Consider the following 17,622-nt stretch of genomic DNA (forward strand, 5'->3'; position numbering starts at 1 on the left):
TGTGATTCTCTGATATCTTGTATGTTTTTACAATATACAATATCTCCAGGTTGGACAGGGCATTTTAATAACTGCAGAACCACGCCGTGGCCTGGACTTTAAACCTTAACCCCCTTCCATCTTCCCTGCGTGACTCACGAGGATGGAACAACGTTGCGTAATCCCGGTTTCGCTTCCCCCAAAAAAGACTTGACGGCTCTCCCTCTGTCCCTCTGTCCCTCTGTCCCTCTGTCCCTCTGTCCCTCTGTCCCTCTGTCCCTCTGTCCCCCCAGAACGTGGTGGACAGGAAGCCCTACCCGGACGACGAGAACCTGGTGGAGGTGAAGTTCGCCAGGACCCCCGTGATGTCCACGTACCTGGTGGCCTTCGTGGTGGGCGAGTACGACTTCGTGGAGGCGCGATCCCAGGACGGGGTCCTGGTCCGGGTCTACACCCCCGTGGGCAAAGCGGAGCAAGGAAAGTTTGCCTTGGAGGTAAATGAGCTCAGGGGGGCCTGGGGTCCAGGAGGGATCCCTGGACACGCCTCTGCTCTGGTCACTCTGCTCTGTCGCCCAAATCCGTGGGGTTTGTGGGTGTTTTTAGTGGCTCGAAGAGGCTGAGCTCCATATTAACCAGAATTTCAGCTGTGGGCAAACCAGTGTCTGCAGTGACCAAACCACGGGGTTTGGCTCAGTTCTGATTTGCTTTTATGGCTTAAAGAGTTTGAGTTTGATATCAAACAGAATTTCAGTTGTGGACCAATGTCTGCCGTGACCAAAACACGGGGTTTGACTCAGTTCTGATTTGCTTTAATGGCTTAAAGAGTTTGATATCAAACAGAATTTCAGTTGTGGACCAATGTCTGCAATGACCAAAACATGGGTTTTGACTCAGTTCTGATTTGCTTTAATGTGCACAAAACCTGAACAGGTTGGACAAACCTGGTGGTTTAAAAAAATGTATGTATAATAAATAGTGATAAGTGTATATGATATGTGTAAAATATATAAAAATAATAAATATAAATAATATATGTAATAAATCTTGGCATATGTCAAACCACGTGCTGGTTGATTAAGAGTGATTAAGAGCTTGAGTTTGATATCAAACAGAATTTCAGTTGTTGACCAATATCTATAATGACCAAAACGTGGGTTTTACTCAGTTCTGATTTGCTTTTTCAAAAAAACTTGAGTTTGATATTAAAGAGAAGTTCAACTGTGGTCAAACCAACGTCTGTAATGACCAAAACATGAGGTTTTAACTCGGTTCTGATTTGCTTTGGTGGCTCAAAGAGACCGAGCTCGTTAAAGAGAATTTCAGTTGTGCACTAAAGCAACGACCAAAACAGGTGGGTTAACTCAGCTGAGTCAGTTCTGATTTGCTGATTCTCTGATTAAAGTTCTGATTTGAGGTTCTGACAAAATTCTGATGAAATTCTGATTTCTGCTGAAGTTCTGATTTGCTGATTTCTGGTGAAGTTCTGGTTCTCTGACCTCGACTTGGGCCCGAAGATGATGAGAAGTCCTGGAGGGTGGAGACAGCCTGGGGGAAAACAGGGATGGGGAGTCTTCCAAACCATTGTGCTCTGGGAGTGGGGCTGCTGGAAGAAATCTTTGTGCTGCTTTCTTAGTTTCAATCATGAATTCTCCAAGTTTCCCCCAGTTCCAAGTTAACAGGACATTTCTCCTCTTATTTCTTACAGGTTGCTGCTAAAACTCTGCCTTTTTATAAGGACTACTTCAATGTTCCTTACCCTCTTCCTAAAATTGATCTCATAGCTATTGCAGACTTTGCTGCTGGTAAAGTAACTCACTTTATTGATGAACTGTATTTAATTTGAATTTTAAACGTTTAGGAAGAGGTGTGTGTATCAATATCAATAAACCTTTGTATTTATTTTATAAAGGTGCCATGGAGAACTGGGGCCTTGTTACTTATAGGTATGCTGTTAAAATACTGTCTTTCCCCCTCTTTGTTCACTAATTCTTGGAATAACTGGATTAGCTTTAGGGAGCTGTAATTACTGGGTGTCATCCCAAATGAGACAGAGTAAATACCTTCAGTTCTTGCTTCAGTTTGGATAATTGTGGTGGCGTTGAACAGCTTAGGAAGGCAAAACATCAGCTCTTGCAGGTGCTGTCCAAGGGTGTGAGGTTTTTAAGTGTCTGGCAGCACTGCCTGTTCTGCAGGAAAACTTTCCTGGCCCCTTTTTTTTTCCCCCTGTAAAAAACTCACTGGCACAGCTGGAAGAGTTTCTCCTTTTACCTCGTGGGCAAGTTGGTAAATTTAACACCCACAGAGTAACCGTGTGGAGATGAGCAAATCAAAAACATTAACTCGCCTTTCTTTTCAGTTTGATTTTTTTCTTTTCCCCTCCTTCTGATCAAGTACTTTTGGCTTGACATCATTCCATTGTCCATGCTCGTTGTCCCAACGATTTCCCTGCATTTTGAAACAACCTGTAAGCTCTGGACCCGAAATCCTGAAATGGTTTCAATTCCTTCTGCTCGAGCTTTTCATTTGGCCTCAAAAAATGGACCCAGAAATTAGAGCCCAGGTCTCAAATCTGTTTGTCTTCTCATTGCAATTCTGATGAAATCTGATATTTTGCTCCCTGTGGAAAAGAAAAATACGTGTATTTGTCCTGGATGAGGGGAATTTTTGGAAGCTTAACGGTGCTGTTCATTTTCCCCCCCTTATGCTGAGTTTGGGTTGGCTCCATCCCTTTGGGAGGCACCAGCTGAGGTGCTTTCCCTGGAATTACAGCATTCCAGGGGTTTTTAAGAGACCCCCCAAAGCCCTGCTGGGGGCTAGGGGAAGGTTTGTGCCTGGCTCAGGGAGCACAAGTGGAGAAACTTGTGTAAGACATCTTGGAAGAGCCAGAATTCCTTAGGGAATGAGGGAGGCAGGGCAGACGTGCTGTGCATCCCTCCTGCAGTTGAGGTTCTTAGGTTATGTAGGCGAGCTGGCTGATAAATAAAGGATGAACTTTTACTCCTGCCTGGCTTTTTCCACTTGTCTTCTTGCATGCCATAAGGAATTCCTGCTCCAAAGCATTCCAAAAGCTGTGGAACTTCCCAAATGTCTACGCTGAAGTAGCTTTTGGGTTTGGTTTTTTATTATTATTATTATTATTTTTTCAGTCGTGCTGATCACTTTTTAGCTTATTTAGGTGATTTAACCTGCTTTTGACTGTGTTTTTTTTCCCCTGGGCTCATCCACCCCCTGGCTCAGTTCTCCCTCTCTCTCCACCACAGGGAGACAGCTCTGCTCATTGACCCCAAAAATTCCTGTTCTTCATCTCGCCAGTGGGTTGCTCTGGTTGTGGGACATGAACTGGCTCATCAGTGGTTTGGAAACCTTGTGACCATGGTATGTAACAGCTACAAATCCTGTGGAACAGCTACAAATCCTCCATGCCCAAATGTGTTTGAGTGCCCCCAAACAGCAGCTGGGCGTCTTTAAATGAATAAATGTCATATTTAAGCCGTGCTTTATTCCCACTTTGTTCTTTACATTCCTAGGTCTTTTCCAGGTGAATTAATCTGGAGTTGTTTGGGTGTGGCCCTTGTTAGAATTTAGCAATATTCCAGTGTTTTCCCTTCAGCTGGGAATGATCCACCTGTCAGGCTTTATCCCAAGCAGTCCCAGCTCATTCCAAATCCTTGCAGCTGAAAAGTCCCTCAGTAGTAACTCCTGTGAATTCCTTGGGATAAACGTGGAGCAAATGCCCAAATGGTTTGGAATTTAACTCATTTTAGTGGGAATAAAACCACGTGGGAGGCAGCAAGAGTGAAAACCTGTAAAGAAATTCCATTTAGTGCTCAAACCAACCCTGGACCTGTCAGAGCTTCTGCTGGGAACAAATGGCTCCAGCTCCCCCTGGGAATTGGATTTGACATTCCTGTTCCAATCCCTGCTGGAATCCAAATATCTTGCAGGTTCTGAAGTTCTTTTTTTAATAAGAAATTAGTGTTTGGTGAAAAAAAAAATCTTCACTCTTTAAACTGTAAGTGAATGGAGGGGGAAACAAACCCAGCGTAAATATGAATTTTAGTATTAATTTTAATGTAAATTAAACCAAAAAGCAGAGTTTGGGAGACTTTTCTCCAGGGCCATGGAGGCAGTTCTGCCTGTGGCAGCTTCCATGTGAGAGCAGCACAGTGTTTGCAGGGAAAAGCAGTAGTGAAGTGGTGTATTTTTAGCTGTCAGTGGAGTTGAACAGCTGGAAGCAGGGAGAGCCAGCATCCTGTGACAGCCTGTGGGATGCCAGGAAATGCTCACACTCCATTAGTGACCACAAACCTGTTGAGAACTGGGGACAAAAAGGGCTGAGAAAGTTCACAAAACCCTCTAAAACATACATTAAATCAGCTTTTTCTTTTCCTTTTGAAGCTCTAGCTCTTCCCAAAATTTCCTTTAAGAGCTTTCTTGTTGGTTATTATCTTCTGTGATGCAGCTCTGCAATAGGAAAAGGCATTCCAGTGTTAGATAATTCCAAGAAAATCAACTTTGCCTCCTCTCTAATGAGGGGAACGGAGCAGAAAACCTCAGTGGCATCTCAATATCCCAATTCTTCTGATAAATAAGAACTCCAGGTGTGTGAAGAATTCCTGGGTGTGCTGGAGCCTTGTCTGGGAAACAGGTGCACCAGAGATGTAAAAGAAAATTGGGTGGTCTTCACTCCAAAAATAAAGCAGTGGAGTTTGTCACAGCTTTCCCTGTGGAAACTCCACCCTCCCAGGGGGCAGTGGTTCATTCAGAGGAGAAGCAGGAGGTTTTTGGGACTGGATCCTGTCCAGCTCCTTGTGCTGAGGGAGCAGTGGCACTCGGAGTTACCCACCCCTTTTGCATTTAAAATGGGTGGTGAAAGCATGGAAAAGGGTCTTTCCTTCCTCAGTAGCCTTTTTCCTTACCTTTTCTACTTCACTTAAATATTAAATACTAATACTAAATACTAATATTCAAGTGAAAGGCAGAATTTTAAAATGTCACTGTCACATTCTTACCTTTAAAAAACCAAATCCTGCTTTTGGCTGGTGAAGAACAACTTTTGAACTGCTCACCAGGCTTCAGGTTTCCATAATTCAGGATATTTCTCGAGATTCCAGGTTTTCCTCCTTAATGTAAGGAAAAAAAACCAAACCAACAAACCCCAAACCAACTCTCTGTCCCACAATTTGGGGAAGAAAGACCCCGTTGTGTCCCCGCAGCTTTGCTGCCTCACGGACCTGCAGCTTCGCCTGGTGCTGGGTTTTCCCTAATCCAGGCTGTTCCACAGCTCTGCTCTGACCTCTAGTCCAGGCTCTGGGAATTTCTCCTCCATGTAAAGTTCCTAAAACTTAAGGGGAAGGCAGTTTTTGGGTGCTGGTGGCTCTTCTTGCCCCGCTGATTCTTCAGAGAGGTGAATTCGTGCTCACAAGCGACGCCTCTCTGCTCTGCAAACTTAATTTTTTGCTGCCAACTTCTCGCTGTTTAATGGAATTTTGGCCTTTCCTTTGCCTTCCCAGGAATGGTGGACCCACCTGTGGCTGAATGAGGGCTTTGCCTCATGGATTGAGTACCTGTGTGTGGATCACTGCTTCCCAGAGTACGACATCTGGACCCAGTTTGTCTCTGCCGACTACACACGGGCCCAGGAGCTCGATGCCTTAGACAACAGCCACCCCATTGAAGTGAGTCCTGCTTCCCCTCCTGCCTGTCTCCCTGGTTTTTATTAGCCCCAGGACAAGATTGTTTCCTGGTAATTAAAAAGGGAACTTTGTAGTCATTCCTGCCACAGAGGGAAAGCTGGAGTTGTGGTTACACCAAGGGGATTTCCCTCTACTTCCCTCTGCTTCCCTCTACTTCCCAAAGAAAACTCCCTTGTAATTCTCAGAGATGGAGTGTTCTGATGGCCCAAGAAGTGTTTGATGGAATAAATGTTGGGAAATGACCTTACTTTGTGCAGCAGTTCATTGTAGAGTGATTTACTCCCTGTGTGGTGTTCACTGTCCCTGGGTTGAACAATTTCCCCTGGTTTTATCACTTTGGGACAAGTGTTGAACCAAAAGATTGAAGGAAGAACCCCAAATCTATTAGATTTAACACCAAAACCTAACTCAAAGTGTGTTTAACTTCTAAACCCAGCCATACCTGAGTAAGTTTAATTAGCTGGGTGCAGAGATCCCCTGAGACAACCCAGTGCTGGGTGTGCACGTGCCTTCTCTGGGAGAAAAGTCACCTCCCAAACTCTACAACAAACAAAATCCAGCCTTCTGGCAGCTGAAATCCCTCTCATGGGAGTCCTCTCCTGTCTCCCCCAGGTCAGTGTGGGCCATCCCTCCGAGGTGGATGAAATATTTGATGCCATTTCCTACAGCAAGGGAGCCTCCGTGATCCGGATGCTGCACGACTACATCGGGGATGAGGTGAAGGGATGGGGCTGCAAAAGCCACCTGGGCCTTTCCAGATCTTTCTTGCAGTTAAAACCAATGATTTTTAACTGCAAGAAATGATTTTTTTTTGATAACAAAAAAAAAAAAAATTGAATCTGTGCATTCCATGTTTGGAAAAATTCTCCCAGTTTGTCCGGGCTCTGTTGGGATTAACCCGGGAGAAATGGGATAATGGGGAATACAGCAGGAATTGTAGCACTGGTTGTAATTGTCCCTGGCTGATTCCTGGGTGTAAGGGTGGCACGGAGGGAGGTGCCCTGACATATCCCATTGTGTGTTCCCAGGATTTCAGGAAAGGCATGAATTTGTACCTGACCAAGTTCCAGCAGAAAAACGCTGCCACAGGTAACTGGGGTCACTTGGGGGGAAAAAATTGGAATTTCTGGAGTCCAGCCCTTCAGTGCTGAAGGGATGAATCCTTAAACAGCCTTTTTTTCCACCTGAGACAGCTGAAATCCCAGGAAACAACTGGCTGGTTTCCACTTTCGTGCCCCTACCCAGCCAGGATTGAGCACCCTTAGGGATTTTCTGCCCAGGGAACGAGTGGCTGAGGTGATGTGAAAGGGCTGATTTACCCTTTGCCACATTTGCACAGTCATGGAGTTTAGAAACAGAGCCTTTGCCTTGCCAAGTGAGCCTTTTGCAAGCTCCCTTTTGCAGTTATTGATCGTGTGTGTGATTAAACAGGTCAAAGTCTCGTCCAACGTTCCCCCAGCACGTTCTTTGCTTAAACCCTTTTGTGGATCAGGCAGAAATGTGCAAGTGGAACATCAGGCTCTGGCAGCCCGTGGTGTTTGCTCAGCAATTTTGACATAATATGTAAAAAAAACTAAAGGGAAAGATGGCACTATTTGAATATTTAATGTTATTTTTAAGGTATTTTTTCACAGTGTGTGAAATTGCTGTATTTTTTGGTAGTAGAGAAGCTGTTCTTCCCCTCTCTCCCCCATGAGTGGTTTAAACTATTTCCTTTTTCTTGCCTCTCCTCTGTTACAATTCAATAAAAACACAACCCAAAGCATAAAGACAAACTGGAGTAAGAGCCCACCCTCCCCTATCATGTCCTTATAAATATATCTGGCCACACTCAGACTCTGGGAGTGCTGAGTCAGACTTTTCTCCTGCAGAGGATCTCTGGGAAAGCCTGGAAAAAGCCAGTGGCAAACCCATTGCTGCTGTGATGAACACGTGGACCAAACAAATGGGATTCCCACTCATTTACGTGGAAGCTGAGCAGGTAAATCCAACCTTTGGGGTCACCTCGGAGCTGCAGCTCTGCCCTGAGCTGTGCTTTAGGATCAGCTTTGGGGCATCCCCTGATCCAGGGCAGGGGTTGCTCTGTGTGCTGACAGCTCTGGTTCTGAGGGGAGGGAGGCACAGCTCCCTGCAGGAATCTGCTGCAAATCCCTGTGGAGTTATCCCAGGCTCTCCCTGCATCCCTGCAGTTTGCTGACGTTGGAGTTTGCTCTGTGTGTGTGAAACGTGTGCTGGGGGAGGGAGGCTCTGGCTTAGCTCCCCCTGCTTCTCATTCCACCTCAATTATGCTTATTCCACAAGATTGCAGGGAGAGGGAGGATCACTGGGAGCAAACTCAGCTGGGAATCAGGGCATGTGTGTTCTGACAGGAGCAGGGATTTGTGCTTTGGGATGAACCCTCAGGTGGATCCTTCTGGAGGAGGAGGAAACAAGTTACCCCGTTAAGCAGAGGGCACACACAGTGGTAACAGCAGCTGACATCAGGGGCTCTAAAAATTCCTTTCTCTCTTTTTCCTCCCTTTTTGTCTTCAGCAAGAAGATGACAGAGTGTTGAAGTTAGTGCAGAAGAAGTTCTGTGCCAGTGGACCATATACTGGTAAGATGAGCAGGAACAGGGTAGCCCTTGCTGCTCGTGCAGTGGCAGCAATTTTGGGAGGTGGAACAGCCCCAGGGCAGAGCAGGGCAGTGCCCTGAGTAATTCCCACCCTGGATCCAGGTGGGAAAACGTGAGGAATTCGAAGGTTGAAGCTCTCACACGTGTGGTTCCATGTCCTTGCATGGAGAGCAGGATTCCTCTGCACTCCCTGGCTCCCTGTCCCTTCAGGAATGTCCAGTTTGGGGCCAGTCCTGCATCTGAGGAGCTCTGGAAGCAGCTGGTTTGGAGTGGGGGCTGCAATAAAAACCCCTCATGTGGGAGCCACCTCTGATTCCACCACAGATCCCACCCCTCTTCCATGCTTATATAAATTAAAAATGTCTGCCTTCAAAGATGATTTAAACATTCTTGGCTTCTAACTCTAAAACTGTCACTCCCCTTCAGTTTTCAGTTTTGTGCCTCTGTTCCATTTAATTTGAAGCAGCCAGTGCAGAACCTGTTTGAACACCTTGTTACTCAGTGCTGTGTTTTTCCTCAGACCTTCCTTTCCACCCTTTTTCTCCTTCCAGGGGAGGATTTCCCCATGTGGATGGTGCCCATAAGTATTTGCACAAGTGATGACCCCACCTGTGCCAAAATGCAGATCCTGATGGACAAACCAGAGCTCACTGTGGTTTTGAAAGACACCAAACCAGAGCAGTGGGTGAAGGTGAGTCCTCAGCAGGGAGAACACGGCTGGGGATAGGTTTGGAGCCACTGGAATGTTCCCTTGCCTTTCATTTTCCTCTTTTTTTTTTTAAAATCTATTCCTTCCCCTTGGAATCTTGTGTTTCTTCTGTGCTGCTGTTGGATTTTGGCTCCTCTCTGGACACTTCCTTAGTGGAGCCCTTTTCCCTTCCAAAACTACTCCAGACAATGTAAACTGGGACTTTTGAGGAATCCAATTAGAGGCAGCTTTGGAGTGGAAGATGTGGTGGCTTTTTTAGTCTCCCAGGGCAACCAGAGTTTAGTTCAAGTCCATCCTGAGCAAAAATAATCCTGTTTATCTTTCATTAGTGGGAAGGATTTCTGGTGGCCACTGCCAGACAAATGTGCATGGGAAAAAAAAGCCACTGCTGAGCTCTGCTGCAGCCAAAGGGAGTCTGAGAACTGGGAGAGGGTTTAAAAACTGGGAGAGGGTTAAAAACTGGGAGGGAATTTAGAAACAGGAAATTTAAAACTGGGAGGGAATTTAAAAATTGGGAGGGAATTTAAAAACTGAGGGAATTTAAAACTGGGAGGGAATTTAAAAGCTGTGAGGAAATTTAAAACTGGGAGAGGGTTTAAAAACTGGGAGGGAATTTGAAAACGGAGGGAATTAAAAAACTGGGAGGAAATTTAAAACTGGGAGGGAGTTTAAAAACTGGGAGGGAATCTGAAAACTGGGAAGGGTTTAAAAACTAAGAGCTTAAAAACTGAGAGAATTTAAAAACTATGAGTTTAAAAACAGAGAGAATTTAAAAACTTAGAGAGAATTTAAAAACTGAGAGAGAATTTAAAACCAGAAGGGCAGCAGTGGTTGGGCCCCTTGTTGGAGGAGCTGCTGGGGGAGCTCCCTCTCCTTTCCTCTCCTCTCCTCTCCCTGTCCTTTTCTCCTTGCAAATCTTGATTTTTTCCCCTCACTTCTCGTGCTTTTATCTTTTTATTTCAATTACAACGATTCTCTTCCCTGCCCTGCAAAGCCTGGAGATGTTCCCCCTGGTCCAAACCATTAAAAAACAATAAAAAGCATCCTCTGCTGTGTTCCCTGCTGTAACGTGGGGCTGTTTGGTCCTTGCAGCTGAACCTGGGCACGGTGGGGTTTTTCCGCACGCAGTACAGCCCCGACATGCTGGAGGCTCTGATCCCGGCCATCCAGGACCTCTCCCTGCCCCCTGTGGACAGGCTGGGCCTGCAGAACGACCTCTTCTCTCTGGTGAGTGAGGAAAGCTCCAAAAACTGGGGGGTGAAGGCAGTTTTTATGGGCAAAATGCCTTTGGGGTGGCTGCATGGGATTAATTTTATTTATTGTTAGTATCGTTATTTATTGTCAATTATTTATTATCCATATTATTTGTTATCAATTATTTATTATAAATTATTTATTATCCATATTATTTATTATCCATATTATTTATTATCAGTATTATTTGTTATCCGTATTATTTGTTATCAAAATTATTTGTTATCCATATTATTTATTATCAATATTATTATCCATAATATCTATTATCCATAATATTTATTATCCATAATATTTATTATCCATAATATTTATTATCCATAATATTTATTTTATTTCCATAATATTTATATCCATATTATTTGTTATCCATATTATTTGTTATCCATATTATTTGTTATCCATATTATTTGTTATCCATATTATTTGTTATCCAAATTATTTGTTATCCATATTATTTATTATCAATATTATTATCCATAATATTTATTATCCATAATATTTATTATCGATACTATTTATTATCCATTTATTTATTATCCATAATATTTATTATCCATTTATTTATTATCCATAATATTTATTATCCATAATATTTATTATCCATAATATTTATTATCCATAATATTTGTTATCGATATTATTTATTATTCATATTATTTATGATCAATATTGTGTATTTATTATCCATATTATTTATTATCCATCATATTTATTATCCATATTATTTATTATCAATATTGTTGATTTATTAGAAGTATTGCTTATTATAAGTATTATTTATTTATTAGAAATACTATTTATTATCAGTATTGTTTATTAAAAACATTATTTATTATCAACATCATTTATTTATTAGAAATATTACTGTTTATGACAAATCTTTTATCATCACTAGTATTACATATTATAGATATTATTTATTATAAACATTGTTCTTTATTATAAACTTTGCTATTTATTTCTTAGAAATGTCACTGTTGATTTTTCCAGTGCCATAAATTACTGGGCTGGTCCCAAATTAACAAAAATCTGAGGGAGCTGATCCCAAATTAACAAAAATGTGAATTATCTGGTTGGCTATACCAGTAGGTGTTATTTTTCTGTGCTTGGAGCTGTTGATCTCCTGATTAATCAATTAATCCCAATTTTGGATCTCCTGCTGCTGTAACCCAATTAATCCAGATTTCCCTGGCAGTGCTGTGCTCACACCAATTCATGGGAAGCAAAAATGACTTTTTCATGCTCCCAATTTAACAAAAAAAGCAAAGATTAAATCTCTAAATCTCGCCAGTGTTTGGTTAAAATCACATTTTGGTGGGTGTAAAATAATAAATAAATAAAATCATAATAAAATAAATAAAATCATAATAAAATAAATAAAATCATGATAAAATAAATAAAATCATAATAAAATAAATAAAATCATGATAAAATAAAAAATAATAATAAAGAATAAAATAATAAAGATAAATAATAAATAAATAAAATCATAAAAATAAATAAAATAATAATAAAATAAAAAAATAATAATAAATGAATAAAATATAATAATGAATAAAATAATAAATAAATAAAATCAATAATAAAATAAATAAAAAATAATAATAATAAAATAATATATTAAAATGAATAAAATACTAATAAATAAATAAAATCGTAATAATTAAATGAATAAAATAATAATAAAATAAATAAAATCATCATAATAAAATGATAATAAAACAATAATAAATAAATAAAAATCATCATAATAAAATGAATAAAACATAATAAAATAAATAAAATCATCATAATAAATGAATAAAACAATAATAAAATAAATTAAATCATCATAATAAAATTATAAATAATAATAAATAACAAAAATAATAAAATAATAAAATAATAAATAAGCAACAGGCAATAAGTAAATATCCAAGGAGCTCTTCAATGCCTTAATTCTGTCTGAAAATAAGATTATTCCATGGTTTTTTCCCCCTGCCAGGCCCGAGCTGGGATCATCAGCACTGTGGAGGTTCTCAAAGTCATGGAGGCCTTTGTGAACGAGCCCAACTACACGGTGTGGAGCGACCTGAGCTGCAACCTGGGCATCCTGTCCACCCTCCTGTCCCACACCGACTTCCACGAGGACATCCAGGCCTTCGTCAGGGACGTCTTCTCCCCCATCGGGGAGAGGCTGGGCTGGGACCCCCGGCCTGGGGAGGGTGAGAACATCTGCTCTGGAATTCTGGGGGGCTGGGGAACTCCTGGGGGAGAAGGCAAGGTTTGGGGGGGATTCTGGGAAATTGGTGTCGGTAAGTCAAAGTTATGGGGGAAATCTCTGGGAAATTCGGTGGTGGTTTGGGAAATTTTGTGTCGATAATTCAAAATTTTGGAGGGGGAAATTCTGGGAAATTCAGTAGTGGTTTGGGAAATTTTGTGTTGATTATTCAAAATTTTGGAGGGGGAAATTCTGTGAAATTCAGTGGTGGCTTGGGAAATTTTGTGTTGATAATTCAAAATTTTGGAGGGGGAAATTCTGTGAAATTCAGTGGTGGCTTGGGAAATTTTGTGTTGATAATTCAGAATTTTGGGGGAATCTCTTTGGAAATCTTGTGTGTCAAGAATTCAGAATTTTGGTGGGGGAAATCTCTGTGGAATCCAGTGGTGGTTTGGGAAATTTTGTGTCGATAATTCGAAATTTTGGGGGGATCTCTTTGGAAATCTTGTGTGTCAGGAATTCAAACTTATGGGGGAAATCTCTTTGGAAATCTTGTGTGTCAAGAATTCAAAATTATGGGGGAAAATTCTGTGAAATCCAGTGGTGGGTTTGGAAATTTTGTGTTGATAATTCAAAATTTTTGGGGGGAAATCTCTTTGGAAACCTTGTGTGCCAAGAATTCAAAATTATGGGGCTGGAATCTTCCTCTCCTTTTTGTGAAAAAAAAAATCAATGTATTCCCCACCAAAAATCAACGTATTCCCCCCAGCAGGAAGGAGAGGCCTGGGCTCTGTTGTGTGTCCCAGTAATTACATTTTTTTTCCCCTCTTCCTCACTTTTAGGTCACCTAGATGCCCTTCTGAGGGGTCTGGTCTTGGGAAAACTGGGAAAAGCTGGGCACAAGGCAACGTTAGAAGAGGCCCGACGCCGGTTTAAGGACCACGTGGAAGGAAAACACATCCTGTCAGCTGACCTGAGGAGTCCTGTAGGTTACTGCACATCCTGGGGCCCCAAAACGCTGTCCCCACTCCCAAAAATAGGGAATTTCGAGGAAAAGCAGCGTGGAGGGGTGAGACCAGCTGGTTTGGGTGGAGGGGTGGGAGCTTGGCTCAGTCCAAAGCTGGGATCAGCTCCCGAAGGAAATGGTCCTGGGGAGGGTGAAATATCCCTGGATCTGCCATCCTGGGGCTTTGCTGTGGTTGGAGTTGCCAAAATGATGCTGAGATTGAGGGGGAAAAGTGAAGGAGTTGAAGCATCTCTGCAGTCCAGCCTGAAAACACCCACGGGGTCAGTGCTGGGCCTGTTCCCTGGGCTGAATTCTGACCCCAGTGTGCACAAACTGTCCCACTCCTGGCAGTTCCAAAGGCATTCCTTGGGTTTTTGCTCTGTCCTAGGTCTATGTGACGGTGTTGAAGCACGGGGACAGCTCCACTTTGGACACCATGCTGAAGGTGGGTTCCCACTCCAACCCAGACTCAACATCCCACGCCAAAGCTCCTCTGGGATGTGTTTTATCCAGGCTCGGTCCCTGCTCCCTGCCTGGTGTCAAATTGCCACCTAGTGGAGTGTCCCAGCTCTCCTTTTGGGATCCTTCCTCCCTGCTGGAGGAACACTTGACCTCCTCAACTACTTGACCTTTTTATAAACAGCGATGCAAATCAGTTTATTACCGATTTAATTTGTGCTCGTGGACACGGGGTGAGTCTGTGGGGGGGGAATAACTGCAGGGTGAGTCACCAGCCAGGTCAATTTGTCACATATTGGGCTGGAAGATTAATTGGCAGCTCTGCCATACCCAGGGAGTCCATTAGGTGAGGAGTCAGCCTTTTTTATTTTGTATTTTAACACTGTTCCCTTTGGCCCTGAAGCTCCACAAGCAGGCAGACATGCAGGAGGAGAAGAACAGAATTGAACGTGTTCTTGGAGCCATCTCTCAGCCAGAACTGATTCAAAAAGTTCTCACCTTTGCACTTTCAGTAAGTTCTTGGGAAAGCTGCTGGATAGTAGGATAATCACAATAATTAAAATAATAATCCTAATATTGGGATATTCCTTCAGGGTACTGTATAACCCCTACCTTGTGGGAGTGGCAAGTGTGTTCAGAGCACTTGGGGGTACAGCACTGTGAGGATAAAATGTGTTAAAACAGGAGAAATTATCTTCATTATTAAGTCTTTGAATTGCATCTTAAAATTCTTCTTAGGGAATTTTTGTTTTTTAGTTGACAGATTAAACCTTTGAGTCGTACCTTAAAATTTTGGGGGTAAAAAAAAAAGCTTTTATTGCCAGCTTGAGGTGTAGAAATGCACAAGGCAGGGAAGAGCACAAAGCCAACGTGCTGGATTTGTTGGAGCAGCGTGGAATATTCCTTGTTTTTTTCCCTCCCCAGGAAGAGGTACGTCCCCAGGACACGGTGTCGGTGATCGGAGGAGTTGCTGGAGGCAGCAAGCAGGGCAGGAAAGCTGCTTGGAAATTTGTAAGGGACAACTGGGAGGAACTTTATAACCGATACCAAGGGGGATTCTTAATATCCAGACTAATAAAGGTACGGGCAGGGCTGAGGAAGAGCCAGACCCAGACTGTCCTGTGGGAAGGGCTGGAGGCTCTCCCTTGGCTCACACTGGTGTTTTTTTTTCCCCTTCAGCTCACAGTGGATGGATTTGCAAATGATAAAATGGCTGCAGAAGTGAAGGTAAGAGCCATTAATTAAAGAAGTGGTTAATTAATCTGTGACAGGCCTCGTGTGCCTGTCACTGAGGGGAGAGCCAGGAGTTTCCACGTGGATTCTGGTGCTGGGCTGAGGCTCTGCCCGGTTCTGCCCCTGAGCTGCACTGCTTTGGGTTGGATCCAATATCACTGGAACTCCTTCAGTTGGCATTTTCCAAGCAATGTGCAATTCCAGTGACTTCTCTTTCCTTCTTCTGAGCTTTGATAAAACCCAGCACAGACTGGCAGCAGTTCTGAGCCTCCCTAAGTTCCACCCCAAGCTGGGGCTCATCCTCCCCACACTGACAGGGCACGTTTGGGGCTCCCTGGGGTGACAGCCAGGGGGAATTCCTGGCAGGAATTGGCTCAGTTCCACCCTCTGCTCCAAGTTTTCTGTGCTGTGTACAAGGGCAAGGCTTTGGCCTGGGCAGATCAGTGTCTTTGCAGAGTCTGTCTTGGGTTGGGGGCTCAAGGTGTTGTGATTTTGTTACACCTCCTTGTCTCGGTGGAGTTCTGAGAAGGGGTGTGGGTTTGATGATTTATTCTTTTACAAGAATGATTTCTTGGAGGAAGAAACCTAAAAATGTGGCCCTTAATTATGGCTTTCCTGGTAGGAAAAAATACTCAGGAGGAATTCTTATTCCAAAGATCAGCTGAGCCATGAGCTCACTCTGCCCTTTTTACCATGTAGTGATTTTAGGAAAGATTTAATAGCTCAAGTGATTTTACAGAGAAATCCTGCACTATGGTTAGTATTTTTTTTTTTCTCAAAAAACACTTTGCAAAACATCTACCAGAAAAATCAGCCCTAACTAAATCCCAGCTCCTTTCCCAGAGAGCTCCCTGAGCCAGCACAGCGAGCTCTGAGCGGAGCAGTTCACGTGGCTGAGCCTCCGTGTCACCTTGTGGCTACACTAGTGCCAAATCCCGGGAAAAGCTGCTTGGATGGAGGCAGGGACAGCTCCTGGCTGTGCCAGCTCCTTCTACTTCAGCCCATTGGAAAATGCAAAGTCACAGCAGCCTCTGGGAAAGCTCCTCCAGCCTCAGCTGCTGGCGGGGGATCGATGGTGTTGGTGCTGGAGGAGGAAATGTGAGACTATCCAGCAAAACTGCCTGGGCCTTTGGAGGTCGTTCCACAGCTTGGAAAGGGGCCTGGGAGGAACGCTGGGAAACCTGATCCCGGGACAAATGCTTGAGCAGAGTGGCCTCAGGATTCCCCCACGTCTCCTTCGGGTGTCCCGAAATACCCGCTGGACCTGCTGCCTGGGGGGCTGGATTCGGCTCCTCGGGGCCATGTGCTGTCCCTGCAGCAAGGACAGGACAGGACAGGAGGGGGCTGCCTCGTGGAAAAGCCATTGTGGCTTTCTTTTAGCCTGGGAATGGAGGGAATTTGCTGTTCCCACTCCGTGTTTGGGATTACACATCCTGCAGACTCAGCGAGGTTTTCGGTCTGTGCCAGCCCAGCCTCACCTCGAGCTCTGGGGGCAGTTCTGGGTGCCACGAGATAAGATGGATCTAAAGCTGTTGGAGAGTGTCCAAAGGAGGGTCCCAAGGATGGGGAAGGGCCTTGAGGGGAAGCTGAGGGTGAGGACACTTGGTTTGTTCAGCTGGAGAAGAGGAGACTGAGGGTCTGCAGCTTCCTCCTGAGGGGCAGCTCTGGCCTCTGCTCTGTGTGAGCAGGGACAGCACCCAGGGAATGGCTGGAGCTGTGTCGGGGGGGCTTAGGCTGGATTTTGGGAAAAGGTTCTTCCCCCAAAGGGTGGTTGGGCACTGAGCAGGCTCCCCAGAGCAGTGGGCACAGCAGCAAGGCTGCCAGAGCTCCAGGAGCATTTGGACAACACTCTCAGGGATTGTTGGGGTGTCTGTGCAGGACCAGTTGTATTGGTTACAGGCTGAGCTCAGTTTGTAAATATAACTCCAAAACACTTAATAACTGCCAACACTTGTTAATTGTTCCTGTTAATACTTTGTGAGCTGCCAGTGGTTTGATTCAGTAACCTCCTGCCAGGAGGGGGGAGCCAGGTGGGGGTTGATCTCTTCTCCCAGGCAACAGGACAAGAGGGCACAGCCTTGAGCTGCACCAGGGGACGTTTGGGGTGGACATCAGGAAGAAGTTCTTCACAGAAAGGGTGGTTGGGCTTTGGAATGGACTGCCCAGGGAGGTGGCAGAGTCACCTGTGTCCTTTGTTGTCATAGATGCCATCACACACTGAGGAGTAGGTAGTGTCACTGGTACATGCCAGCCATTTAGGAAGAACAGGGATGTAAGGGAATGGCTGAAGTTCTCATGCACTGTTGTAAGTGTAAAGATGAGTCATGCACGACAAGGCCTGTGAGGAGACCCTGGTTGATATGAATATCATAGCTGAGGATAAGGATTAGAATCCCTCTTGCAGACATTACAGACACACATCAGCTGAGACAGCTGCTTAAGGTGGGACTGGATGTGGCATCAGTGCCA

At 43.9% G+C, this 17,622-nt stretch overlaps 1 protein-coding gene across 1 annotated transcript in view; it reads left to right on the plus strand.

Moving 5' to 3' along the window:
• Nucleotides 1-15,180, plus strand: part of LOC103754792 (puromycin-sensitive aminopeptidase) — a 25,625-nt gene extending 10,445 nt beyond the window's left edge. The window contains exons 5-21 of the mRNA XM_029965855.1: nt 273-473; nt 1,685-1,781; nt 1,889-1,922; nt 3,240-3,354; nt 5,493-5,657; nt 6,288-6,392; nt 6,704-6,764; nt 7,547-7,656; nt 8,208-8,271; nt 8,841-8,980; nt 10,091-10,225; nt 12,240-12,459; nt 13,298-13,440; nt 13,850-13,906; nt 14,324-14,431; nt 14,845-15,000; nt 15,100-15,180. Of these exons, the coding sequence (XP_029821715.1) occupies nt 273-473; nt 1,685-1,781; nt 1,889-1,922; nt 3,240-3,354; nt 5,493-5,657; nt 6,288-6,392; nt 6,704-6,764; nt 7,547-7,656; nt 8,208-8,271; nt 8,841-8,980; nt 10,091-10,225; nt 12,240-12,459; nt 13,298-13,440; nt 13,850-13,906; nt 14,324-14,431; nt 14,845-15,000; nt 15,100-15,165 (1,977 nt within the window). The 3' untranslated portion in view covers nt 15,166-15,180. The remainder of the gene's footprint in view (nt 1-272; nt 474-1,684; nt 1,782-1,888; nt 1,923-3,239; nt 3,355-5,492; nt 5,658-6,287; nt 6,393-6,703; nt 6,765-7,546; nt 7,657-8,207; nt 8,272-8,840; nt 8,981-10,090; nt 10,226-12,239; nt 12,460-13,297; nt 13,441-13,849; nt 13,907-14,323; nt 14,432-14,844; nt 15,001-15,099) is intronic.
• The last annotated feature ends 2,442 nt before the right edge of the window (nt 15,181-17,622 follow it).

Source organism: Manacus vitellinus, unplaced genomic scaffold (assembly GCF_001715985.3).
Source record: "Manacus vitellinus isolate BGI_N305 unplaced genomic scaffold, ASM171598v3 scaffold_120_pilon, whole genome shotgun sequence".
NCBI classification, from domain to species: domain Eukaryota; kingdom Metazoa; phylum Chordata; class Aves; order Passeriformes; family Pipridae; genus Manacus; species Manacus vitellinus.